Genomic DNA, 23,568 nt, shown 5'->3' with positions numbered 1-23,568 from the left:
TGGTGAAGACTGAAGTCTTCTGCCGCCAATTTTCCGGACCATCTTCTTGCTTCTGGCTCTGTAAGGGGGACGGCGGCGCGGCTCCGGGAACGAACACCAAGGACGGGTCCTGCGGTCGATCCCTCTGGAGCTAATGGTGTCCAGTAGCCTAAGAAGCCCAAGCTAGCTGCAAGCAGGTAGGTTCGCTTCTTCTCCCCTTAGTCCCTCGTTGCAGTGAGCCTGTTGCCAGCAGGTCTCACTGTAAAATAAAAAAACTAACATATACTTTCTTTCTAGGAGCTCAGGAGAGCCCCTAGTGTGCATCCAGCTCGGCCGGGCACAGAAATCTAACTGAAGTCTGGAGGAGGGGCATAGAGGGAGGAGCCAGTGCACACCAGGTAGTACCAAATCTTTCTTATAGTGTGCCCAGTCTCCTGCGGAGCCCGTCTATTCCCCATGGTCCTTACGGAGTCCCCAGCATCCACTAGGACGTCAGAGAAATATATATATATATATATATATATATATATATATATATATATATATATATATATATATATATATATATATATATATATATAGTCCTCCAAATCGGTCAGCACTCAATTAGACTGATACAACATCCCCTGGTGCCTGAATCCTTTAAACATAATATTCCAAAGTTGGTACAAACGGCACTCACAGGGTTTGAAGTAGACAAAATTGCTGGTCCATTTATTGTGACGTTTCGGAGCTATAGCTCCTTCTTCCAGACAACACCAAGAAGAAGGAGCTGTCTATTTCAAACCCTGTGAGTGCCGTTTGTACCGACTTTGGAATATTATATATATATATATATATATATATATATATATATATATATATATATATTTATATATTTATTTATTTATTTCTAGATTTTTATTTATTTATTTTATTTTTTAAGGAGAGCTTGTGTATTTATAATGTAGCATATGGTATAACTGTAAACATTTAATGAGTGCCTGCACTTATTTGATGCTTTTACTGCAATTACTGTCATTTTCATAGTATGTCACATTACACAATATACCAGTCGTTCCCACACTGTGTGCTAGGCACCCTGGGCTGTCGTGTAGCGCTTGTAGGGATGCCTCGGGTTGGTGGTTCAGGACCACATCAAATTACCTATGGTCAAAGTGATAGGCAGAACCAGTGCTAGTGGCTGCCAATTATAAAACATGTGGACAATCAGAACCACAACTGTATACCCCACATAGCTGACACTAAGGGTGGTAGGTAGGCTCAATTTACTTCATTTATTTATTTTTTCAAAATTTATCAATAAAAAAAAAAAAAAAAAAGCTTTTATTCCTTTTTGCTGTGAACAAAAATGCTGATACTACAGATCGCCGAGAGTCCAGATAGTCTGAGAACCATCTATGTAAGCCAGAAAGTCTGTCTGTTTGCCCTTTATGCACGGCCAGAGTTTTGAGCCTAGCTCCACCATATTTGGCATGGTGGTGTAGTTTGATCAGGATCAGGTTTCTTCCTAGGTTTGAACTTCTACCCTTTGCAGACTTAGTGGCCCTACACACTGCGCAACCCGCCGCCGAGCTGCCCGACCGCCGATACGGCAGACGGACGACCCGGCGGCGGCGGGAGTGAAGTTTCTTCACTCCCCCCATCACCCGGCTCCATAGCAGTGCAATCAAATATGGACAAGATCGTCCATATTGGCCTGCATGCACAAGCGACGGGGTACCAACAACGAACGAGTACGGGGCCACGCATCGTTCATCGTTGCTGACTCCACGCTGAAAGATATGAACAGGAACTCGTTCATTAATGAACGAGATCGTTCATATCTTTCAGTAATATCACCCAGTGTGTAGAGCCCATTACAGAGCCGGGTCGCACCCTGGAATTTGTACACTGGTGCTTCTCGAGTGCGACGCGGCTTCAGACCCCATTCAGATTTCCAGGCCGACACGGCATATTGCCGGATGGGTGACGTCACCGCCTAGGGGGTTATAGGCGAGGACAATATAAAGCAATCAAGGCTGCAGGTGTACTACAGGGCCCAGTCTTCCGGGTATCCCAGCTAGTATGTCCAATATAGCAGTGGGCCATAATTCATATTTACCTGTGCGGATTGGTCTCAGGTTGGGCCTCAGGTTCGGCACCGATTTCAGGCTTTACGGCAGTAGGTTGCATTGAGGGGCCTGGTTTATAATGTGTCTGAACGTGATTCAGAGCGGCTTGCATTTCTTTACTTGGCGGTGTAAACAGAATTGTGCCTTTATTAAAGACCTATAACAGAAGAATGACAGTGTACATTTTCCACATTTTGGACACCTTTTTACAATGGCAAACATATTTAAAATAAATAATCGTTCTCCAATTTTAATTTGGTCATCATGCTTGCATGCATGACGATACCTAACATGCACAGCGCATGCGACCATCTAAGTGCCCGGTCTATACACTACTAGTATTATAATAAAATCGGTGTGAGATTGTTTAATGTTTACCAAAAAAAACCACAACACATACCTGTTGAAGTTGCTCAGACTTTCTGCAAGGAAAGAAATAATCTATTAGACATGGAAAGCAGCCTTTTTTAAAGAAGAATAAAGAAAGAAAGAGCAAGAGCGAAAGAGCAAAAGAAAGAGCAAGAGCAAGAGCGAAAGAGCAAAAGAAAGAGCAAGAGCAAAAGAGCGAAGGAAAGAGCAAGAGCGAAAGAGCGAAGGAAAGAGCAAGAGCGAAAGAGCGAAGGAAAGAGCAAGAGCGAAAGAGCGAAGGAAAGAGCAAGAGCGAAAGAGCGAAGGAAAGAGCAAGAGCGAAAGAGCGAAGGAAAGAGCAAGAGCGAAAGAGCGAAGGAAAGAGCAAGAGCGAAAGAGCGAAGGAAAGAGCAAGAGCGAAAGAGCGAAGGAAAGAGCAAGAGCGAAAGAGCGAAGGAAAGAGCAAGAGCGAAAGAGCGAAGGAAAGAGCAAGAGCGAAAGAGCGAAGGAAAGAGCAAGAGCGAAAGAGCGAAGGAAAGAGCAAGAGCGAAAGAAAGAGCAAGAGCGAAAGAGCGAAGGAAAGAGCAAGAGCGAAAGAGCGAAGGAAAGAGCAAGAGCGAAAGAGCGAAGGAAAGAGCAAGAGCGAAGGAGCGAAGGAAAGAGCAAGAGCGAAGGAAAGAGCAAGAGCGAAGGAAAGAGCGAAGGAGCGAAGGAAAGAGCAAGAGCGAAGGAGCGAAGGAAAGAGCAAGAGAGAAGGAGCGAAGGAAAGAGCAAGAGCGAAAGAGCGAAGGAAAGAGCAAGAGCGAAGGAGCGAAGGAAAGAGCAAGAGCGAAGGAGCGAAGGAAAGAGCAAGAGCGAAGGAAAGAGCAAGAGAGAAGGAGCGAAGGAAAGAGCAAGAGAGAAGGAAAGAGCAAGAGTGAAGGAGCGAAGGAAAGAGCAAGAGCGAAGGAAAGAGCAAGAGTGAAAGAGCGAAGGAAAGAGCAAGAGTGAAAGAGCGAAGGAAAGAGCAAGAGTGAAAGAGCGAAGGAAAGAGCAAGAGTGAAAGAGCGAAAGAAAGAGCAAGAGTGAAAGAGCGAAAGAAAGAGCAAGAGTGAAAGAGCAAAAGAAAGAGCGAAAGAAAGAAAAAAAGAAGGACACACTGAAAGACAGACCGAAAGAATGTTCTTTAAAGAGAATAAAAAGTGGTACTAGGAAAAAATGAAAAAATAATTAACACCACAAAGAGCGGTATTCAATTCTTTTCATCCTCTTCCACACCCATTGTGTTTCTGCTGACAGGCGTGGTATAATCATTTCAGCTCGCTAACCCCGGGTGCCCAACCCTTTATTCAGTAAACCTGATTACTATGGGTGTGATATGTGCAATAACTGGGACTTTAGAAAGGAGATTGGGCTTGACATATCATTCGAATACCATTCATTGAGTGTAAAGTGAGGACATCCAGTGTCATCCAATGGACTAGCAGAAAAGGACTTAACGAGAGTGTAAAATAGGGAGAGAAACCATTAAAATCGCCATGGGAACATCACAATGCTGCTCCTAGGGAGGGTACACTCAGAAGCCGTGGTGCAGAACTGCCATTTTTGGACGCAAACATATGAAATCTGTGTAGAGTGGTGTAGGTCTGCACCAAAGACTATGTGGCCCTTGTCACTGGGCTCTATCCTGTTGGAACGCTCCCTTACATTATTAAGAATGGGCAGTCCACCCCAAGGTAAGTATGGTGAATTTCCGAAGTAATCAAATAGGCAACAGTGTTTTGATAGCCGGCTTGCCCCTCTTGTGGACATCATACAGAATCAACAGATCATCCATAAGCGTAGGTTCCAGATTCATATAGACAATAGAACGAATACTTTGAAAGAGTCCAGAGAAGAAAAATAGTTTTCTACTGGAGAACCATCTCGATCTAATGCTGACATCAAAATATCGCGATTAAAATGGAACTTAAAAACCAAACCTCCCTTTTTATCCAAAAGTGGTCTCTAAGAACAGCACTATCATCATGAAAGATGAAGATAGGAGGCATAGAAGACATAGCCCCCAGCTTTGAAACCTTTCTAGTGGAGGACATAGCTAACTGGAAGACAACCATCCACGAAAGGAGCCTCAAAATAATGTCAGGTTGAGATACCAAAGAGCTATTGGGTAGATAATGAGGCTGCACATGCATCACTCCCATTAAGAAGGTTTGAACTTTAGGTAAGAGAGAAGGTGCAAGACTTGAAGCTTCAAGGAGCCGAGTTTTAAATCCCCTTTTCTCTATCGTCCTAGTGGATGCTGGGGTTCCTGAAAGGACCATGGGGAATAGCGGCTCCGCAGGAGACAGGGCACAAAAAGTAAAGCTTTTCCAGATCAGGTGGTGTGCACTGGCTCCTCCCCCTATGACCCTCCTCCAGACTCCAGTTAGATTTTTGTGCCCGGCCGAGAAGGGTGCAATCTAGGTGGCTCTCCTAAAGAGCTGCTTAGAAAAAGTTTAGCTTAGGTTTTTTATTTTACAGTGAGTCCTGCTGGCAACAGGATCACTGCAACGAGGGACTGAGGGGAGAAGAAGTGAACTCACCTGCGTGCAGGATGGATTGGCTTCTTGGCTACTGGACATCAGCTCCAGAGGGACGATCACAGGTACAGCCTGGATGGTCACCGGAGCCGCGCCGCCGGCCCCCTTGCAGATGCTGAAGTCAGAAGAGGTCCAGAATCGGCGGCTGAAGACTCCTGCAGTCTTCTAAAGGTAGCGCACAGCACTGCAGCTGTGCGCCATTTTCCTCTCAGCACACTTCACACGCAGTCACTGAGGGTGCAGGGCGCTGGGGGGGGGCGCCCTGGGAGGCAAATGTAACCTATATAAAGGCTAAAAATACCTCACATATAGCCCCCAGAGGCTATATGGAGATATTTAACCCCTGCCTGGATTCACTAAATAGCGGGAGACGAGCCCGCCAAAAAAGGGGCGGGGCCTATCTCCTCAGCACACGGCGCCATTTCCTCTCACAGCTCCGCTGGTCAGGACGGCTCCCAGGTCTCTCCCCTGCACTGCACTACAGAAACAGGGTAAAACAGAGAGGGGGGGCAAATTTATGGCGATATTTTGATATATATAAAGCAGCTATAAGGGAGCACTTATTATAAGGCTATCCCTGTTATATATATAGCGCTTTTGGTGTGTGCTGGCAAACTCTCCCTCTGTCTCCCCAAAGGGCTAGTGGGTCCTGTCTTCGTTAGGAGCATTCCCTGTGTGTCTGCTGTGTGTCGGTACGTGTGTGTCGACATGTATGAGGACGATATTGGTGTGGAGGCGGAGCAATTGCCAAATATGAGGATGTCACCCCCTAGGGAGTCGACACCAGAATGGATGCCTTTATTTATGGAACTACGGGATAGTGTCAACACGCTAAAGCAGTCGTTTGACGACATGAGACGGCCGGACAATCAATTAGTGCCTGTCCAGGCGACTCAAACACCGTCAGGGGCTGTGAAACGCCCTTTGCCTCAGTCGGTCGACACAGACCCAGACACAGGCACTGACTCCAGTGGTGACGGTGACGAATCAACCGTATTTTCCAGTAGGGCCACACGTTATATGATTTTGGCAATGAAGGAGGCGTTACATTTAGCTGATACTACAGGTACCACTAAACAGGGTATTATGTGGGGTGTGAAAAAACTACCTATAGTTTTTCCTGAATCAGAAGAATTAATTGACGTGTGTAATGAAGCGTGGGTTGCCCCTGATAAAAAGCTGATAATTTCAAAGAAATTATTGGCATTATACCCTTTCCCGCCAGAGGTTAGGGAGCGCTGGGAAACACCTCCTAGGGTGGACAAGGCGCTAACACGCTTATCTAAACAAGTGGCGTTACCCTCTCCTGAGACGGCCGCACTTAAAGATCCATCAGATAGGAGGATGGAAAATATCCAAAAAAGTATATACACACATGCAGGTGTTATACTACGACCAGCTATAGCGACTGCCTGGATGTGCAGTGCTGGGGTAGTTTGGTCAGAGTCCCTGATTGAAAATATTGATACCCTGGACAGGGACAATATTTTACTGTCGTTAGAACAAATAAAGGATGCATTTCTTTATATGCGTGATGCACAGAGGGATATCTGCACACTGGCATCACGGGTAAGTGCTATGTCCATTTCGGCCAGAAGAGCTTTATGGACGCGACAGTGGACAGGCGATGCGGATTCAAAACGGCATATGGAAGTTTTGCCGTATAAAGGGGAGGAGTTATTTGGAGTCGGTCTATCAGATTTGGTGGCCACGGCTACAGCCGGGAAATCCACCTTTCTACCTCAAGTCACTCCCCAACAGAAAAAGGCACCGACTTTTCAACCGCAGCCCTTTCGTTCCTTTAAAAATAAGAGAGCAAAGGGCTATTCATATCTGCCACGAGGCAGAGGTCGAGGGAAGAGACAGCAACAGGCAGCTCCTTCCCAGGAACAGAAGCCCTCCCCGGCTTCTACAAAAGCCTCAGCATGACGCTGGGGCTTCTCAAGCGGACTCGGGGACGGTGGGCGGTCGTCTCAAAAATTACAGCGCGCAGTGGGCTCACTCGCACGTAGATCCCTGGATCCTGCAGATAATATCTCAGGGGTACAGGTTGGAATTAGAGACAGATCCACCTCGCCGTTTCCTGAAGTCTGCTTTACCAACGTCCCCCTCCGAAAGGGAGACGGTTTTGGAAGCCATTCACAAGCTGTACTCTCAGCAGGTGATAGTCAAGGTACCTCTTCTACAACAAGGGAAGGGGTATTATTCCACTCTATTTGTGGTACCGAAGCCGGATGGCTCGGTAAGGCCTATTCTAAATCTGAAGTCCTTGAACCTGTACATAAAGAAGTTCAAGTTCAAGATGGAGTCACTCAGAGCAGTGATAGCGAACCTGGAAGAAGGGGACTTTATGGTATCCTTGGACATCAAGGATGCGTATCTCCACGTTCCAATTTACCCCTCACACCAGGGGTACCTCAGGTTCGTTGTACAAAACTGTCACTATCAGTTTCAGACGCTGCCGTTCGGATTGTCCACGGCACCTCGGGTCTTTACAAAGGTAATGGCCGAGATGATGATTCTTCTTCGAAGAAAAGGCATATTAATTATCCCATACTTGGACGATCTCCTAATAAGGGCAAGGTCCAGAGAACAGCTAGAAATGGGATTAGCACTGTCTCAAGAAGTGCTAAAACAGCACGGGTGGATTCTGAATATTCCAAAATCCCAGTTAATGCCGACAACTCGTCTGCTGTTCCTAGGGATGATTCTGGACACGGTTCAGAAAAAGGTTTTTCTCCCGGAGGAAAAAGCCAAGGAGTTATCCGAGCTTGTCAGGAACCTCCTAAAACCAGGAAAGGTGTCTGTACATCAATGCACAAGAGTCCTGGGAAAAATGGTGGCTTCTTACGAAGCAATTCCATTCGGCAGATTCCACGCAAGAATTTTCCAAAGGGATCTGTTGGACAAATGGTCAGGGTCGCATCTTCAGATGCACCTGCGGATAACCCTGTCTCCAAGGACAAGGGTGTCTCTTCTGTGGTGGTTGCAGAGTGCTCATCTATTGGAGGGCCGCAGATTCGGCATACAGGATTGGATCCTGGTGACCACGGACGCCAGCCTGAGAGGCTGGGGAGCAGTCACACAAGGAAGAAACTTCCAGGGAGTATGGACGAGCCTGGAAACGTCTCTTCACATAAACATTCTGGAACTAAGAGCAATATACAATGCTCTAAGCCAGGCAGAACCTCTGCTTCAGGGAAAACCGGTGTTGATCCAGTCGGACAACATCACGGCAGTCGCCCATGTGAACAGACAGGGCGGCACAAGAAGCAGGAGTGCAATGGCAGAAGCTGCAAGGATTCTTCGCTGGGCAGAGAATCATGTGATAGCACTGTCAGCAGTGTTCATCCCGGGAGTGGACAACTGGGAAGCAGACTTCCTCAGCAGACACGATCTTCACCCGGGAGAGTGGGGACTTCATCCAGAAGTTTTCCACATGCTGGTAACCCGTTGGGAAAGACCAATGGTGGACATGATGGCGTCTCGCCTCAACAAAAAACTGGACAGGTATTGCGCCAGGTCAAGAGATCCGCAGGCAATAGCTGTGGACGCGCTGGTAACGCCTTGGGTGTACCAGTCGGTGTATGTGTTTCCTCCTCTGCCTCTCATACCAAAAGTATTGAGAATTATACGGCAAAGAGGCGTAAGAACGATACTAGTGGTTCCGGATTGGCCAAGAAGGACTTGGTACCCGGAACTTCAAGAGATGATCACGGAAGATCCGTGGCCTCTACCTCTAAGGAGGGACTTGCTTCAGCAGGGTCCCTGTCTGTTTCAAGACTTACCGCGGCTGCGTTTGACGGCATGGCGGTTGAACGCCGGATCCTAAAGGAAAAAGGCATGCCGGAAGAAGTCATTCCTACTTTGATTAAAGCAAGGAAGGAAGTAACCGTGCAACATTATCACCGAATTTGGCGAAAATATGTTGCGTGGTGCGAAGATCGGAGTGCTCCGACGGAGGAATTTCAACTGGGTCGATTCCTACATTTCCTGCAATCAGGATTGTCTATGGGTCTCAAATTGGGATCTATTAAGGTTCAAATTTCGGCCCTGTCGATTTTCTTTCAAAAAGAATTGGCTTCAGTCCCTGAAGTCCAGACCTTTGTTAAGGGAGTGCTACATATACAGCCTCCTGTGGTGCCTCCAGTGGCACCGTGGGATCTCAATGTGGTTTTGGACTTTCTAAAATCTCATTGGTTTGAACCACTAAAAAAGGTGGATTTGAAATATCTCACATGGAAAGTGACCATGCTTCTAGCCCTGGCTTCGGCCAGGAGAGTGTCAGAACTGGCAGCTTTATCTTACAAAAGCCCATATCTGATTTTCCATTCGGACAGGGCAGAACTGCAGACTCGTCCGCATTTTCTCCCTAAGGTGGTGTCAGCATTTCATCTGAACCAGCCTATTGTAGTGCCTGCGGCTACAAGTGACTTGGAGGACTCCAAGTTACTGGACGTTGTCAGAGCATTAAAAATATATATTGCAAGGACAGCTGGAGTCAGAAAATCTGACTCGTTGTTTATATTGTATGCACCCAACAAGATGGGTGCTCCTGCGTCTAAGCAGACGATTGCTCGTTGGATCTGTAGCACAATCCAACTTGCACATTCTGTGGCAGGCCTGCCACAGCCTAAATCTGTAAAGGCCCACTCCACAAGGAAGGTGGGCTCATCTTGGGCGGCTGCCCGAGGGGTCTCGGCATTACAACTTTGCCGAGCAGCTACGTGGTCAGGGGAGAACACGTTTGTAAAATTTTACAAATTTGATACTCTGGCTAAGGAGGACCTGGAGTTCTCTCATTCGGTGCTGCAGAGTCATCCGCACTCTCCCGCCCGTTTGGGAGCTTTGGTATAATCCCCATGGTCCTTTCAGGAACCCCAGCATCCACTAGGACGATAGAGAAAATAAGATTTTACTTACCGATAAATCTATTTCTCGGAGTCCGTAGTGGATGCTGGGCGCCCATCCCAAGTGCGGATTATCTGCAATAATTGTACATAGTTATTGTTAACTAATTCGGGTTATTGTTGAAGGAAGCCATCTTTCAGAGGCTCCGCTGTTATCATACTGTTAACTGGGTTTAGATCACAAGTTGTACGGTGTGATTGGTGTGGCTGGTATGAGTCTTACCCGGGATTCAAAATCCTCCCTTATTGTGTACGCTCGTCCGGGCACAGTACCTAACTGGAGTCTGGAGGAGGGTCATAGGGGGAGGAGCCAGTGCACACCACCTGATCTGGAAAAGCTTTACTTTTTGTGCCCTGTCTCCTGCGGAGCCGCTATTCCCCATGGTCCTTTCAGGAACCCCAGCATCCACTACGGACTCCGAGAAATAGATTTATCGGTAAGTAAAATCTTATTTTCCAAACACACTCTCAGAATAAAACTTTAGGCTTTAACGATCATGGGGGGTCATTCAGAGTTGATCGCTAGCTGCCGTTGTTCGCAGCGATTAGGTAAAAAAATGGCAATTCTGCGCATGCGTATGGGGCGCAGTGCACACGCCCGTCGTACTTTCCAAAAGCCGACTTAGTTTTAGTTTCACACAAGGTCTAGCGACGCTTTTCAGTCGCACTGCTCGCCGCAGAGTGATTGACAGGAAGTGGGTGTTTCTGGGTGGTAACAGACCGTTTTCGGGGAGTGTAAGAAAAAACGCAGGCGTGCCAGATAAAAACGCAGGAGTGGCTGGGGAAACGGAGGCGTGGTTGGCCGAATACAGGGCGCGTTTGTGACGTCAAAACAGGAACTAAACAGACTGAAGTGATCGCTAGCTAGGAGTAAGTCTCGAGCTACTCTGAAACTGCACAATTTTTTTTTGTAGCGGCGCTGCGATCCTTTCGTTCGCACTTCTGCTAAGCCAAGATACACTCCCAGAGGGTGGCGGCTTAGCGTTTGCACTGCTGCTAAAAGCAGCTAGCGAGCGAACAACTCGGAATGAGGGCCATAGGTTCAATAAACCTGTTGTTAAACTAGTAGAAGTAAACCCTGATGATGATCAAGTCTTATAGGCCCTACACACTCGGCGATGTGCCGCCGAGCTGCCCGACCGCCGATACGGGCGACTTGGCGGCGGGGGAACAGTGACGGGGGGAGTGAAGTTTCTTCACTCCCCCCGTCACCCGGCTCCGTAGACTTGCAGGCAAATATGGACAATCTCGTCCATATTGGCCTGCATGCATAGCCGACATGGTACCAGTGATGAACGAGCGCGGGGCCGCGCATCGTTCATCGCTGGTGCCTCCACACTGCACGATATGAAAGTTATCTCGTTCATTAATGAACGAGATCGTTCATATCGTGCAGTGATATCGCCATGTGTGTAGGGCCCATTAGAGGCATGCATCATTCTGTACCCTCTGCCATGCTCATAAGGTCTGTGTTCCAAGACTGTCCGGCAAAGACCAGTGTCACCAGAATCATCAAAATGCCCTCATATCCAACTTTTTTGAGCACCAGCAAAAGCATTGCCATTGAAGAGAACAGGAAGATTAGGCAAAAGAACCAACAAACAGACATGGCGACTGCCATAAACCCCTGTGGATCATCTGGGAGCAAAAGCACTATTCTTTGAGGTTTAACTTGGATGGCATGTCCTGTGGTTGGCACCAGTAGTCCACCAAATCAGTAACATTTATATAATCAAGAAAAAAGTCCCATGAATGTATTTCTGAAACACAGAAAGTGGAGACTTCCAGCATGTATACTGTCAAAGTCAGAAAAATATCTCTATACACACTGCCATATTTGCACCTCATACACGTCCGCGCTGCGCATGCGTACGCTCTCCCGTGCGTGCGCATACTCACAGTCGCGGGCACCCGCAGGCGCACGGTATGCGTATTTACGGTAGAGTTTATGTGATCGTAGCGTGCGACTCAATCGTTACATATTTTCACTATATAATGTATTTTGTAGATCATGGTCCCTTTGATAGATTCTGAAAGTTTAGTTAATATAGCATGTTCCTGGACAGAGAGATCCCTCTTTGTATTGTACGAAGGGTCTAACAGGAGTCATACAGTGGTGTTTAGTATCCATCGGAAGAACATTTAAAGAGCAATATTCCGGTGTTGGTTTGGAGCGGATTAATCGCTCGTGCGAATAGTTATGGACATAAGAAGTTTATGTCCATTTACTATTATTTACTCTTACTTAGCCATGCGGCGGGAAACCCAGTATCCCACCCACCTGAGCTGTTGGAAATCGTCACAGCCCACCTGTATGAATCAACCTATGACCTTTTGTTATAGTGCGAGGAGGAATTCCTGTGTCCAATGAACAATGAGATTGTAGGGACCATTGAATTGTATTGTGTGTGGGGCATAAATAGACAAGCCGATCACATCCAGCTCACTCTTCAACGGTTATCATTGCTGAAAATCGGGAGCTGGATGTCCAGAGGCGCATGCGATCGTTCCCCTTGTGCGTAAGTGTTTCTCCGCAATCATATTGTTCTTACTGTTATTGTGAGCCATCTCTCTCTCTCTCTCTCTCTTCTCCTCTTTCTCTCTTATTTTCCCTTAAAACATAATTGTATTGTATTGTATTTCCTGTGTAGTTATCTGGTTAGGTAGTCTATGTTATATTGTAGTGTATGACTTGTATTGTGTTAATTCTTTTGCAAGTATATCATTCATAATATATATATATTAGGCGTTGGACCCTAAGCCCAGGTATCTGTGTATTTCTTATAGTGTTTAGTATTCTCAGAGCGTCGGTGACGCTCGAACAGCATTTGAGTTAATAAGGTTATACTGTGTTGCATTTACACTCTATCACTACACTAAGGTTTTACTGCATAATATACGGTTTATGGTTTAGATATAAAGGTTTAACATTGTGAGCGTCAGCGCCGCTGGTGATCTCCTCGTGGTCCCGAGCGTCCGCTATAGCGAATCATTACGTTAGACGGCAGCCAATAGCGTGCCTGCCTGTGATCTCTCGGCCATGAGCGAACGTGACGCTTGAGCGTCTCGACCACGGCTAAGAGATCGTTACGCATCGAGCGTACCCTTACGGTACTTAATACGTCAATAGCGTACAGTGTTCTAAGACCTCATAAAGGGTTTTATATAAGATAAATATTTAGCTTTATCAATTGGCGGCTCGCCCGTCCTTCACATATCTGCACTAGGTAATTTCAGCAGACATTATCCAGCAGCAAAGGGCGGGAGGTCATATTCCTCGTAGTGCTGTTTGGATAAGCGTCTGCTTCACTTAGTAAAGGGTGCTGAAGGAATCCGGGACCGGAGGTAAGAACAAAACGATAGTGTCTTTTTAAAACTGTTTATTTCTGTCTTGCGTACACACGCACGCATATCTGCATTTCTTTTCATTCGTGTATTTTCATATATCACTCTCCTGTTTGCCATTGTATAATTGATAAACGTACTAAGAGAGATTTGCCGCCATTTCATAGTTAAAAAGTAAAGGTAATACAGTTAAGGTATAGAAATACACACAGCTCTACCTATAGGTAAAAGGAGAGATTGGTGTGGTGTGCGGTAGATGATCGAGGATCATCTACATTGATAAACGTGTTAGTTGTGTTACGGTGGACATTGGTTTTGTGTACACGTGTCTCTAACAAAGGGCTGAGACTCGCGTACGCAAAGGCCGACGCACGCAGCGTAAATTACGCAACGGAGCGCCTTGGTACGCCCACGTAACTCAAGTCACACGATAGTGTTGATTTTTAAGTAACGCGACAGGCGATAAATAGCGCAACAATCGATAAATAGCGCAACAGGCGATAAGTAGCGCAAATCTATTTTAAATTCGAAATTTAAATTAACAGATCCTTCTCCTAATTTGTAACACATCTGGTCTAAAGAGAAATTTCAGCGCAGAAATAGAAACAAAAGTGTATATGTGGTGAGTGAGTGTTTGTTTTTACAATTTTGAGGATTGAACCAAAAGAAATCATCGAGTTCTCGTGAAGGTACATACGTGTATGTGACATGCACGGTGGCTAGGGAGGCATCCTTGGTTAAAACATAAAATTTGAGCATTAGAGTATAGCAGACCAGGAGGTCATACTGTAGCAGACCAGGAGGTCATAACAGACCAGGAGGTCTAGGTACAGCAGACAAGGAAGTCCGCTATAGAGTCCACAGGCACAACACCAAAAAAAGGGTTGGTGCAACACCCATATAGGCCATACAAGCTCTTGCTGAAGGAATTCGCAGCCGCAATTTTCGATTCCGCTGGTCGCTCCGTACATAAGATTAGTTGCTTATGTGCTGAACGATTGTACCGCACGTAATTGTGTGCATTAGTAAACCTGACCGGTACTATTTGTGTACGAAGGTCATAAACGCTATTTGTACATTCTAACGTGATTTGTGTAATTTTTTATTTTTTCAAAAAGGGAAGTTCGCTGGTCACTCAGGAACTATCTGACAACCACACCTTTACTGGAAAGGGTTAATGCTCTGCGGATAACACTCACATGTTCCAGTAAACAAAGGTTAATAGGGGCCCTGGGTCGAGTACGCCAGCACTATATCAGTGTGATCAGGTCGTATTGGTCGGCGTGGGCGAGTGAGTGAGGTGCTCGGTAAACTTCACCGCCAACCTATCGTGAATATCTTGGTTTTTTGTAAGGTACCGTAACACCTGCAAATTATGGGGGCCAGTTGTTCAGGAAGGGGGCGATCAACCTCGGTTCGGGTTGATTCTATAAACCGACCAGTCGGGTCGGCAAGGTACGTAATGTGTGAAAAGTACGGAAGTCACACAGAAGCTTTATGTGATGAATGGGAGAGAATGACAGTACATGACGGGGAGAAATTCCCAAGAGTAGGTAGCTTCAGCACAGAAGTGTTAACGAATTTAAGGAGAAGGATATGTCTCATTAAATCAGCAAAGAGACGAATCAAGCATTATGATTATTTGCAGTTGTGGCAACAGGAGGGTGACATACAGAGAGGATTGGCTCAGGCGGCGGGATCTGGCTCTATCAGGAAACTGATAGCCACGGCCCCACCGCCACCATACATATCAGGAGAAAAATTGGTTGCGGAGAATGACGCACTAAAGTGTAACAAACACTTAGCAACTGTGTAAATGTTAAAGATAATGTTAACCAATTAACCAATGCAAGTATTAACCCGTGCAAGTTGTACCCTGTTTTGAACTTTCCCCAGGAGTGTGATCAAGAGGACGAATCGGCAACAATATCAGCGCTCTCTCTAGCAGCCACCATATCAGAAACAACAGTAGGCACGGCCCAACCCATAAGATTAGTAACAAAGCCCCCTAGCGGAGGGACAGGTGAGGTCGTATCAACGGGTAAGTACGGCACCATACACTATGCTGAAACTATTTCACCACAAACTGCAGAATCTACACAGAATGATGTTGTTAGAATTAATCCTGTTAAGGTAATAGCAGTGCCAAATGGGAAAACGGACACTTCAGGAGTCACCCCTGTTAGGAACATCGCCATGTATAGCCCGTTTACCCGAATGGAATTAAGGACCATAGTGTCTGAATTCCCTGACCCTAGAAAAGATTTAGTTGCTAGCCAAAAATACATCAGAGACCTAGGAAACACTTTAGAGCCCAATAATAAAGATTGGCAAGTACTGCTAAGAGCTTGTTTACCCTCCAATGTCGACGCAGCTCAATTTTTAGTTGACTGTGGATTAGATCAGGATGTACCTCTTACAGATGTGTACAACAAAGATAATGTAAAAAGAATAAGTTTACAGTTAAAGGAGTATTTCCCAGCGGTAGTTAAATGGAACAAGATATTCTCCATTAAACAAAAGGAGTCATCAACAGCTGCAGAGTATTTTCACAGAGCATTATCAGAGATGGCAAAATACACAGGCATAGAGGACATTAAAACAAACATAAACCATCGAGAAGTAGCAGTATCGGTACTGATGGATGGTTTAAAAGAGTCATTAAAGACTAGGGTACAGACCACACAACCATGTTGGCGAGGTCTGTCTGTGGCTACTTTGAGAGAGGCTGCTATTGATCACGACCGGAATATCACCAGACACAGGGAGTCACAAGGTGATAAGAATGTCAGTAAGTATACAGGCCCTGACCACAAAACAGCCTGTGTTAGTATCACCAAACCCTGTGGGTAAGTCAAATGTGGTAACATGTTATTTTTGTCACAAACAGGGACACTTTGCACGAGACTGTAGATCGAGAAATGTACCAAAATCTTATCAACCCCCTAGACAACGACACGACACACGACATTGGGATCAGGGTCCACAGAGACGGAGCTATGAGCCACATACAGGGGAAACAAAAAGATACCCCCCGAACAGAGACTGGCACGCCTCTGGTAGTTCCCAGCTAACTCCCTCACAAGTAGTTGCTGCCAGCGGGATTCAGGGAGGTCACCATACCCAATAGGGGTGTGGCCATACCTGTAATCTGCAGCCAGTAAAATTGATTGCAAGCCTTGGAAGTGAACCCGAAGTTGCAATTAATGTAGCTGGTAAATCATTAAACTTTCTTGTAGATACGGGGGCGGCCAAATTAGTGATAAATTCGACAGTGGGCATGAGAACCACTGGTAGGACAATTCCAGCCATGGGAGTAACAGGAGTAGTCCAGCATTACCCTGTTAGCAAGCCAGCCGAGATTACAATAGGGCCTTTACATACCAAGCATTCCTTTTTGCTGGCTGCATCGGCACCGACCAATCTCCTGGGAAGAGACTTACTGTGTAAAATGGGGTGCGTCATTTATTGTACTCCTGAGGGTGTATTCTTGGACATACCTGAGAATCACGCTCAGGAAGTGCGAGACATGTTAGACTCCCCATCAAAATTAATGTCACATACCATTATGACAAATAGGACTCCCTCCCAAGTAGAAGAAATGACATCTCAGATACCAGAGTCACTTTGGACTAAAGATGGACAGGACACTGGATTAATGGCAAACGTAGCTCCGGTAGTTGTACAAGTAAAAGATGGTAGGATAGCTCCAAAAATCCCACAGTACCCTCTGAAGCCAGAGGTGGAGTTAGGAGTGTACCCAGTAATAGAGCGCTTGCTACAACAGGGCATTCTGGTAAGAACGTCCAGCACTGCCAATAGTCCCATCTTCCCTGTGAAAAAGAGTGGGGGGAGGGGTTACCGGCTAGTGCAGGATCTGAGGGGGATTAACAAAATAGTTGAGTCAGTTCCCCGTAGTGCCAAATCCAGCTGTCATCCTAATGCAAATCACTCCCACTGCGAAATTTTTCACTGTTATTGACCTCTGCTCCGCTTTCTTTTCGGTACCTCTGCACCCTGACAGCCAATATTTGTTCGCATTTACATACAGAGGAGTCCAATACACATGGACTCGATTACCACAAGGATTCATAGATAGTCCAAGTATATTTTCTCAGGCTTTGCATGATTGTTTACAGTCTTTCCAACCAGAGAGTGGATCAGTATTAATACAGTACGTGGATGATCTACTACTGTGTTCTGATTCATTGGAAGCATCCCTGAAGGATACGAAACAGCTCCTGTTTCATCTTTCAGACACAGGACACAAGGTTTCCAAAGACAAGTTGCAGTTATGCCAAACTAAGGTAAAATATTTAGGACACTGTCTAACACAAGGACTGAGACACCTGACCGCTGATAGAATTCAAGCAATTAGAGACATGACTCTGCCACAAACCCAGCAACAGATCAGAACATTTTTAGGAATGTGTGGGTATTGCCGTAATTGGATCCCAGGGTTTTCCATTCTAGCGTTACCCTTGCAGGAGATGGTCTCCTCAAACAAACCTGATCGGATTTCGCATACAGACGAGTCTGAGACGGCATTTGAGAGACTTAAACAGTGCCTAACGCAGGCACCAGCATTAGGTATGCCAGACTATGGGAAACCCTTTGAGCTGTACGGAACAGAAAGTGCTGGTTGCGCGGCAGGCGTCTTAACCAAAAAGCACGGTGATGCCAGCAGGCCAGTAGCATACTACAGCGCTCAGCTAGACACGGTAGCGCGATCCCTCCCCACATGCTTGCGAAGCGTTGCTGCGATAGCATTGCTAGTAACGAAAAGCGAAGATGTAGTGCTAGGTCACAACCTCACAATTCATACACCACATGCAGTGTCAGCCTTGCTGAATTCTGCCCAAACCAGGCACGTCTCATCAGCGCGGTTTACAAGATGGGAACTGGCACTAATGGCCCCCGTAAACATCACCATAAGGAGATGCAGTGCATTAAATCCTGCAACATATCTTCCAGGTGTGCCTGGACAGGCACAAAGGGTGGAGGATGAGAGTGGTGGGGAAGGAGGATTTAATACAAAGGAAGACACACATGATTGTATGGAATATTTGACCCAAAATTTTACCGCAAGGCCTGACATCAGTGACAACCCACTGGAAGATGTAGATCTAACTTTCTACACGGACGGTAGTTGTCATAGACAGTCAGACTCGGGAGACTTGTGTACTGGATACGCAGTCGTAGATGACCAAGGCACCATAGAAGCGGAACCGCTAGGCCCACCTCACTCAGCCCAGGTTGCTGAACTGGTCGCCCTAACCAGAGCATGTGAATTGGCTAAGGGCAAATCAGCCAATATCTACACCGATTCTAGATACGCATTCGGGGTAGTCCATGATTTCGGAGCCCTATGGCGCCTCAGAAACTTCATGACAGCAGCTGGTACACCGGTAGCGCATGCAGCTCACATAAAAAGGCTTCTAACAGCGATACAGGAACCCGACAGAGTGGCTGTTATCAAATGTAAAGCACACACATATAGCCAAGACCCAGTATCACTTGGTAACAGCCGAGCAGACGAAGCTGCTAAGTTAGCAGCTGGTACCCCCAGACAGACAGACACCACACAACTGATGGTATTTAATACCATCAACACACAGAAGTTGTGTGAGATGCAAAATTTGTGTTCCACACAGGAAAAGGCAGTCTGGAAGGCAAAAGGATATGGCCAGGAGTCCTCAGGACGGATGGACACGGTAAACCAGTGGCCCCCAGAGCATACCTTCCATGTTTAGCTGAGGCAGCTCACGGGCTGACTCATCTGGGCAAGGAAGGGATGTGCAAGTTGGTAAGAGCATATTGGTGTGCCCCAGGATTTTCATCTCATGCGAGTAAAAGAGCAATGTCATGCCTTACCTGTTTGAGAAAGAACATCGGAAAGGCAATACCTACAGAACCATCTCATATCCCACCTGCCGGCGGCCCTTTCCAGGTAATACAGATTGACTTTATACAATTACCCCCTTGTCGAAATTTGAAATATGTACTTGTTTGTATAGATGTTTTCTCAAATTGGGTCGAAGCATTTCCGGCGGCCACAAATACCGCTATGTTTACTGCTAAGAAAATTGTGCAGGAATTTGTATGTAGATATGGTATCCCTAGAATTATCGAAAGTGATAGGGGTACCCATTTTACAGGTGATGTCTTTCAAGGAATGTGTAAATTGATGGGAATTGATAGCAAGCTGCACACTCCATACCGTCCACAGGCGAGTGCGAAAGTGGAAAGAGTGAACAGCACTATTAAAAATAAACTGAGTAAAGTGATGGCAGAGACAGGATTGACATGGCCAGAAGCTTTACCCATTGTACTGTACAGCATCAGAACCACTCCCAGGTCCCCTCTTAATCTGTCTCCCTTTGAAATCTTGTTTGGTCGACAACCGCATGTTATGATTAACCCTCAGGATGATTTGAAGTGTAACAATGAAGTGACTGTAAAATACTTGATTAACATGAGTAAACAGTTAAGGAATCAAAATGATAATCTGAAGTTGGTGATTCCTGATTTACCAGATAGTAATTGTCATGACATTGAACCTGGGGATTATGTAATGATACGGAATTTTCTACGCTCAGGTTGCCTTATTGACAGATGGGAAGGACCATACCAGGTCTTATTGACTAGCACTACAGCATTGAAGGTTGCGGAGAGAGAGACTTGGGTTCATTCGTCCCACTGTAAGAAGGTTGCTGATCCAGAGAGGTCCCGTGATAAGGAACAGACGGTAGAGGTTGTATCGCTGGAGTGTCTGTTCCAGGAGGATTGAGGCGGCACCTGAGCATTGAAAATCACAAGACCAAAAGCAGTTGTCGATCCCCTGTTCCCTTTTATTGTTTTTCTCCAACTTCCCATCCCCTCTCCCTCAAATTATTTTTTCCCCCTTCTCATTCTTCTCCGTTTCCTCCTACAAGATGGACTTGCCCCAAGAGACTGTGATCCGGATTTTCCTGTTGACCATGATGTTGACCAGAGCAGTCTGTTCCGGCGAGAGTACCATGGAGGTCGAGAGAGGTTCTGGAATGAGTTCTGATGATAAAGATGGAGGCGTAGTTTTCCAAGAACAACTTAACCAACAAGTAAAGGCGAGTATCAGAAAACGATCCGATAGCATTGACAATAGAAGGAATTGTGAAGGATTGTTAGCTGAAGAAAACTGTATCTGTAGGCTCTGTGACAACGTAGTGGAGGATGGGTGCATTAAGAAATGCCAATCCAGTTTTAATATCCATATGGACCGGCATCCATTGAGTGACTATCACTCCTTAGTGGGTAGTGTGTTAAATAAAACAGATTGTTGGGTATGCTCTCAAGTACCTCAAGGTCATAGCAAATCAGGGCTAGTACCATTTCCTTTAACGTTAGGGGAGGTACTTGAGTTAAGTGGTGGGAGACCGGTGGACAGGAGGTTTAATATCTCCAGCCCTCCTAGTTTGAAGCTCCACCAATATCATGTGGATAGGTCCCTATTATGTTTTAACATCTCCAATCCCCGAAAGCCGGGAAATTGGGAAGTGTCATGGAGTAACCAAACCATGACCTTTTCGCATAGAGCAGATAGAATGCCTACAGATACAGAGCTTATACGCCACATAGCCAGTAGAGGAAAATCTTTCCGATATAGGTATACCTTAGGAAATAGGATTACGAGAGTTGGAGAGGTATCACCAGGATACTGTGCACATATCGTACAACCTGATACGTGTACTAAGCAGATGGAAGAATTAGGGTTAGATTTCACATGGAAGGTGTGTAATATGGTTATGTCCTATTCCGTCCCATATGTTCTCCCCGATGATGCATATTTCATATGCGGGAGAAAGGCGTATAAGTGGCTTGCCCCAAACTCTGAAGGATTGTGTTATATTGGAAAAGTACTGCCTGAAGTAATGACTGTATCACATGACAAAATGAAAGACATACACCGTGTTGCCCAAACTCCTTATACTCACACCCATTACGAGCACGTAGTTAAACGGCACCTGATAGAAAGAACAGAGCATCCGGCCTTTGACATGATCCATGAATCCACCGGGATTCAGTTTCTAATCGCGTTAGACATCACTCGCACCGCCAGAGGAGTGTTGAATTATAAATACATATCTGCGCTTGCAAATTTGTTAGATAATATCACTGAAATGTATGACGACACGTTTAGGTATACTGGAAGAGAACTTCAAGCTTATAAAACAGAACTGGTACAGCATAGAATGGTTCTTAATTACCTCACAGCAGTGACAGGCGGATATTGTGTCACACTGGCAACACAATACGGCGTGAAATGTTGCACATATATTACGAATAGCACCGAGGACCCGGTCAAGGTCATAGACCAAAAGATGGACGATATTCTCCAACTGAAGTGGGAATTTCGCAGGAGACACAATCTCACTCTTGCTGCTGTAGGTAATGAGCTGACTGGTTGGGTGTCATGGTTGAACCCGCGAAATTGGTTCTCTGGTTTAGGAGAGTGGGCTCAAGGAGTCATAATGGATGTTGGGAAGTTTCTCCTATGTATCTTAGGTGTTGTCATATCAATTGGTTTGATATTTAGATGCGGTCAGGCTTTAATGAAGTGCAATCGTCGTACTAGGGTAATGAGTCTGAGGAGTGAGGAAACTGTAATTCCAATGGATTTGATTTATGACCCAAATGTAGAAACAATGATGTGATGAAAATGCGATTTCTACGGTCCGTTTCTTTCACCTGTTTTTCCGTTTCCTCCAAGGTAAAAAGACCCACTTGGACGAGGAATTTGATGAGCCGATATACAGACAACAGATGGATTAAAGAAGAAGTTTTGACAACCCGATACACAGATTTTTGATGAACTTTGCCATAGATCCCCAGTTTCCCTAGAAATTTTAAAATTACGCTAGCCCAACACTTTTGTAAATCTATGGACATTGACAAAGCTTTTGCTCGCACCTTATGGGCAAAAGCACAAAGAAGACTGCATTCAACAGACACCGAACAAGACTTCAACCGACAAATGTTCATTTACCTGACATAGAATACCACTGCATTTACCATAAGTGTTCTTTATCTTCATTTCTACAACCCTCAGGTAATGACACACATAGTCGATAGGGAATACAGGCACAGATATCAGCAATCACATATCTCCCCCATTCATGTATCATCAACTAAAATGTGCTCCCCATTTTGTTACAACCAAAATCCGAAAAGAGCTCGGTAAAGTTTGACAGCCCATCCACAGACCCGTACCACGGGATAAGAAGGAATTCAAATGTATACTTCGCAATACCTCGAAGCTTGATTTAAAACATGTACGGCACGATGATACATGACCCCCAAACATGGATTCATACACACATGCTTCTGCTATCTCACTAGGTCATACCCTCTTCACACCTTCTTCTCTCTCCTCCCTTACCCAACCATGGAAATGTATTAACCCCTGACATATATTTTTCTCTTTTTGAAATGTTTTAGGAAGTGGCAGTTATTGTTGACTGCCAAAGGGTGGACTGTCAAAGTCAGAAAAATATCTCTATACACACTGCCATATTTGCACCTCATACACGTCCGCGCTGCGCATGCGTACGCTCTCCCGTGCGTGCGCATACTCACAGTCGCGGGCACCCGCAGGCGCACGGTATGCGTATTTACGGTAGAGTTTATGTGATCGTAGCGTGCGACTCAATCGTTACATATTTTCACTATATAATGTATTTTGTAGATCATGGTCCCTTTGATAGATTCTGAAAGTTTAGTTAATATAGCATGTTCCTGGACAGAGAGATCCCTCTTTGTATTGTACGAAGGGTCTAACAGGAGTCATACAGAGGTGTTTAGTATCCATCGGAAGAACATTTAAAGAGCAATATTCCGGTGTTGGTTTGGAGCGGATTAATCGCTCGTGCGAATAGTTATGGACATAAGAAGTTTATGTCCATTTACTATTATTTACTCTTACTTAGCCATGCGGCGGGAAACCCAGTATCCCACCCACCTGAGCTGTTGGAAATCGTCACAGCCCACCTGTATGAATCAACCTATGACCTTTTGTTATAGCGCGAGGAGGAATTCCTGTGTCCAATGAACAATGAGATTGTAGGGACCATTGAATTGTATTGTGTGTGGGGCATAAATAGACAAGCCGATCACATCCAGCTCACTCTTCAACGGTTATCATTGCTGAAAATCGGGAGCTGGATGTCCAGAGGCGCATGCGATAGTTCCCCTTGTGCGTAAGTGTTTCTCCGCAATCATATTGTTCTTACTGTTATTGTGAGCCATCTCTCTCTCTCTCTCTTCTCCTCTTTC

The 23,568-nt window shown here is 45.6% G+C and overlaps 1 protein-coding gene across 2 annotated transcripts in view; it reads right to left on the bottom strand.

Moving 5' to 3' along the window:
- MORC3 (MORC family CW-type zinc finger 3) overlaps positions 1 to 23,568 on the bottom strand; it is a 194,733-nt gene that overhangs the window by 20,521 nt on the left and 150,644 nt on the right. For both annotated transcript variants that reach the window (XM_063956540.1, XM_063956541.1), the window contains exons 13-14: positions 2,494 to 2,515; positions 2,084 to 2,250 (exon numbers count right to left, since the gene is read on the bottom strand). In XM_063956540.1, the coding sequence (XP_063812610.1) occupies positions 2,084 to 2,250; positions 2,494 to 2,515 (189 nt within the window). The remainder of the gene's footprint in view (positions 1 to 2,083; positions 2,251 to 2,493; positions 2,516 to 23,568) is intronic.

Source organism: Pseudophryne corroboree, chromosome 2, assembly GCF_028390025.1.
Source record: "Pseudophryne corroboree isolate aPseCor3 chromosome 2, aPseCor3.hap2, whole genome shotgun sequence".
Lineage (NCBI taxonomy): Eukaryota > Metazoa > Chordata > Amphibia > Anura > Myobatrachidae > Pseudophryne > Pseudophryne corroboree.
The sequence above is the reverse complement of the archived record's forward strand: the minus strand, read 5'-3'. Positions and strand labels throughout refer to the sequence as shown.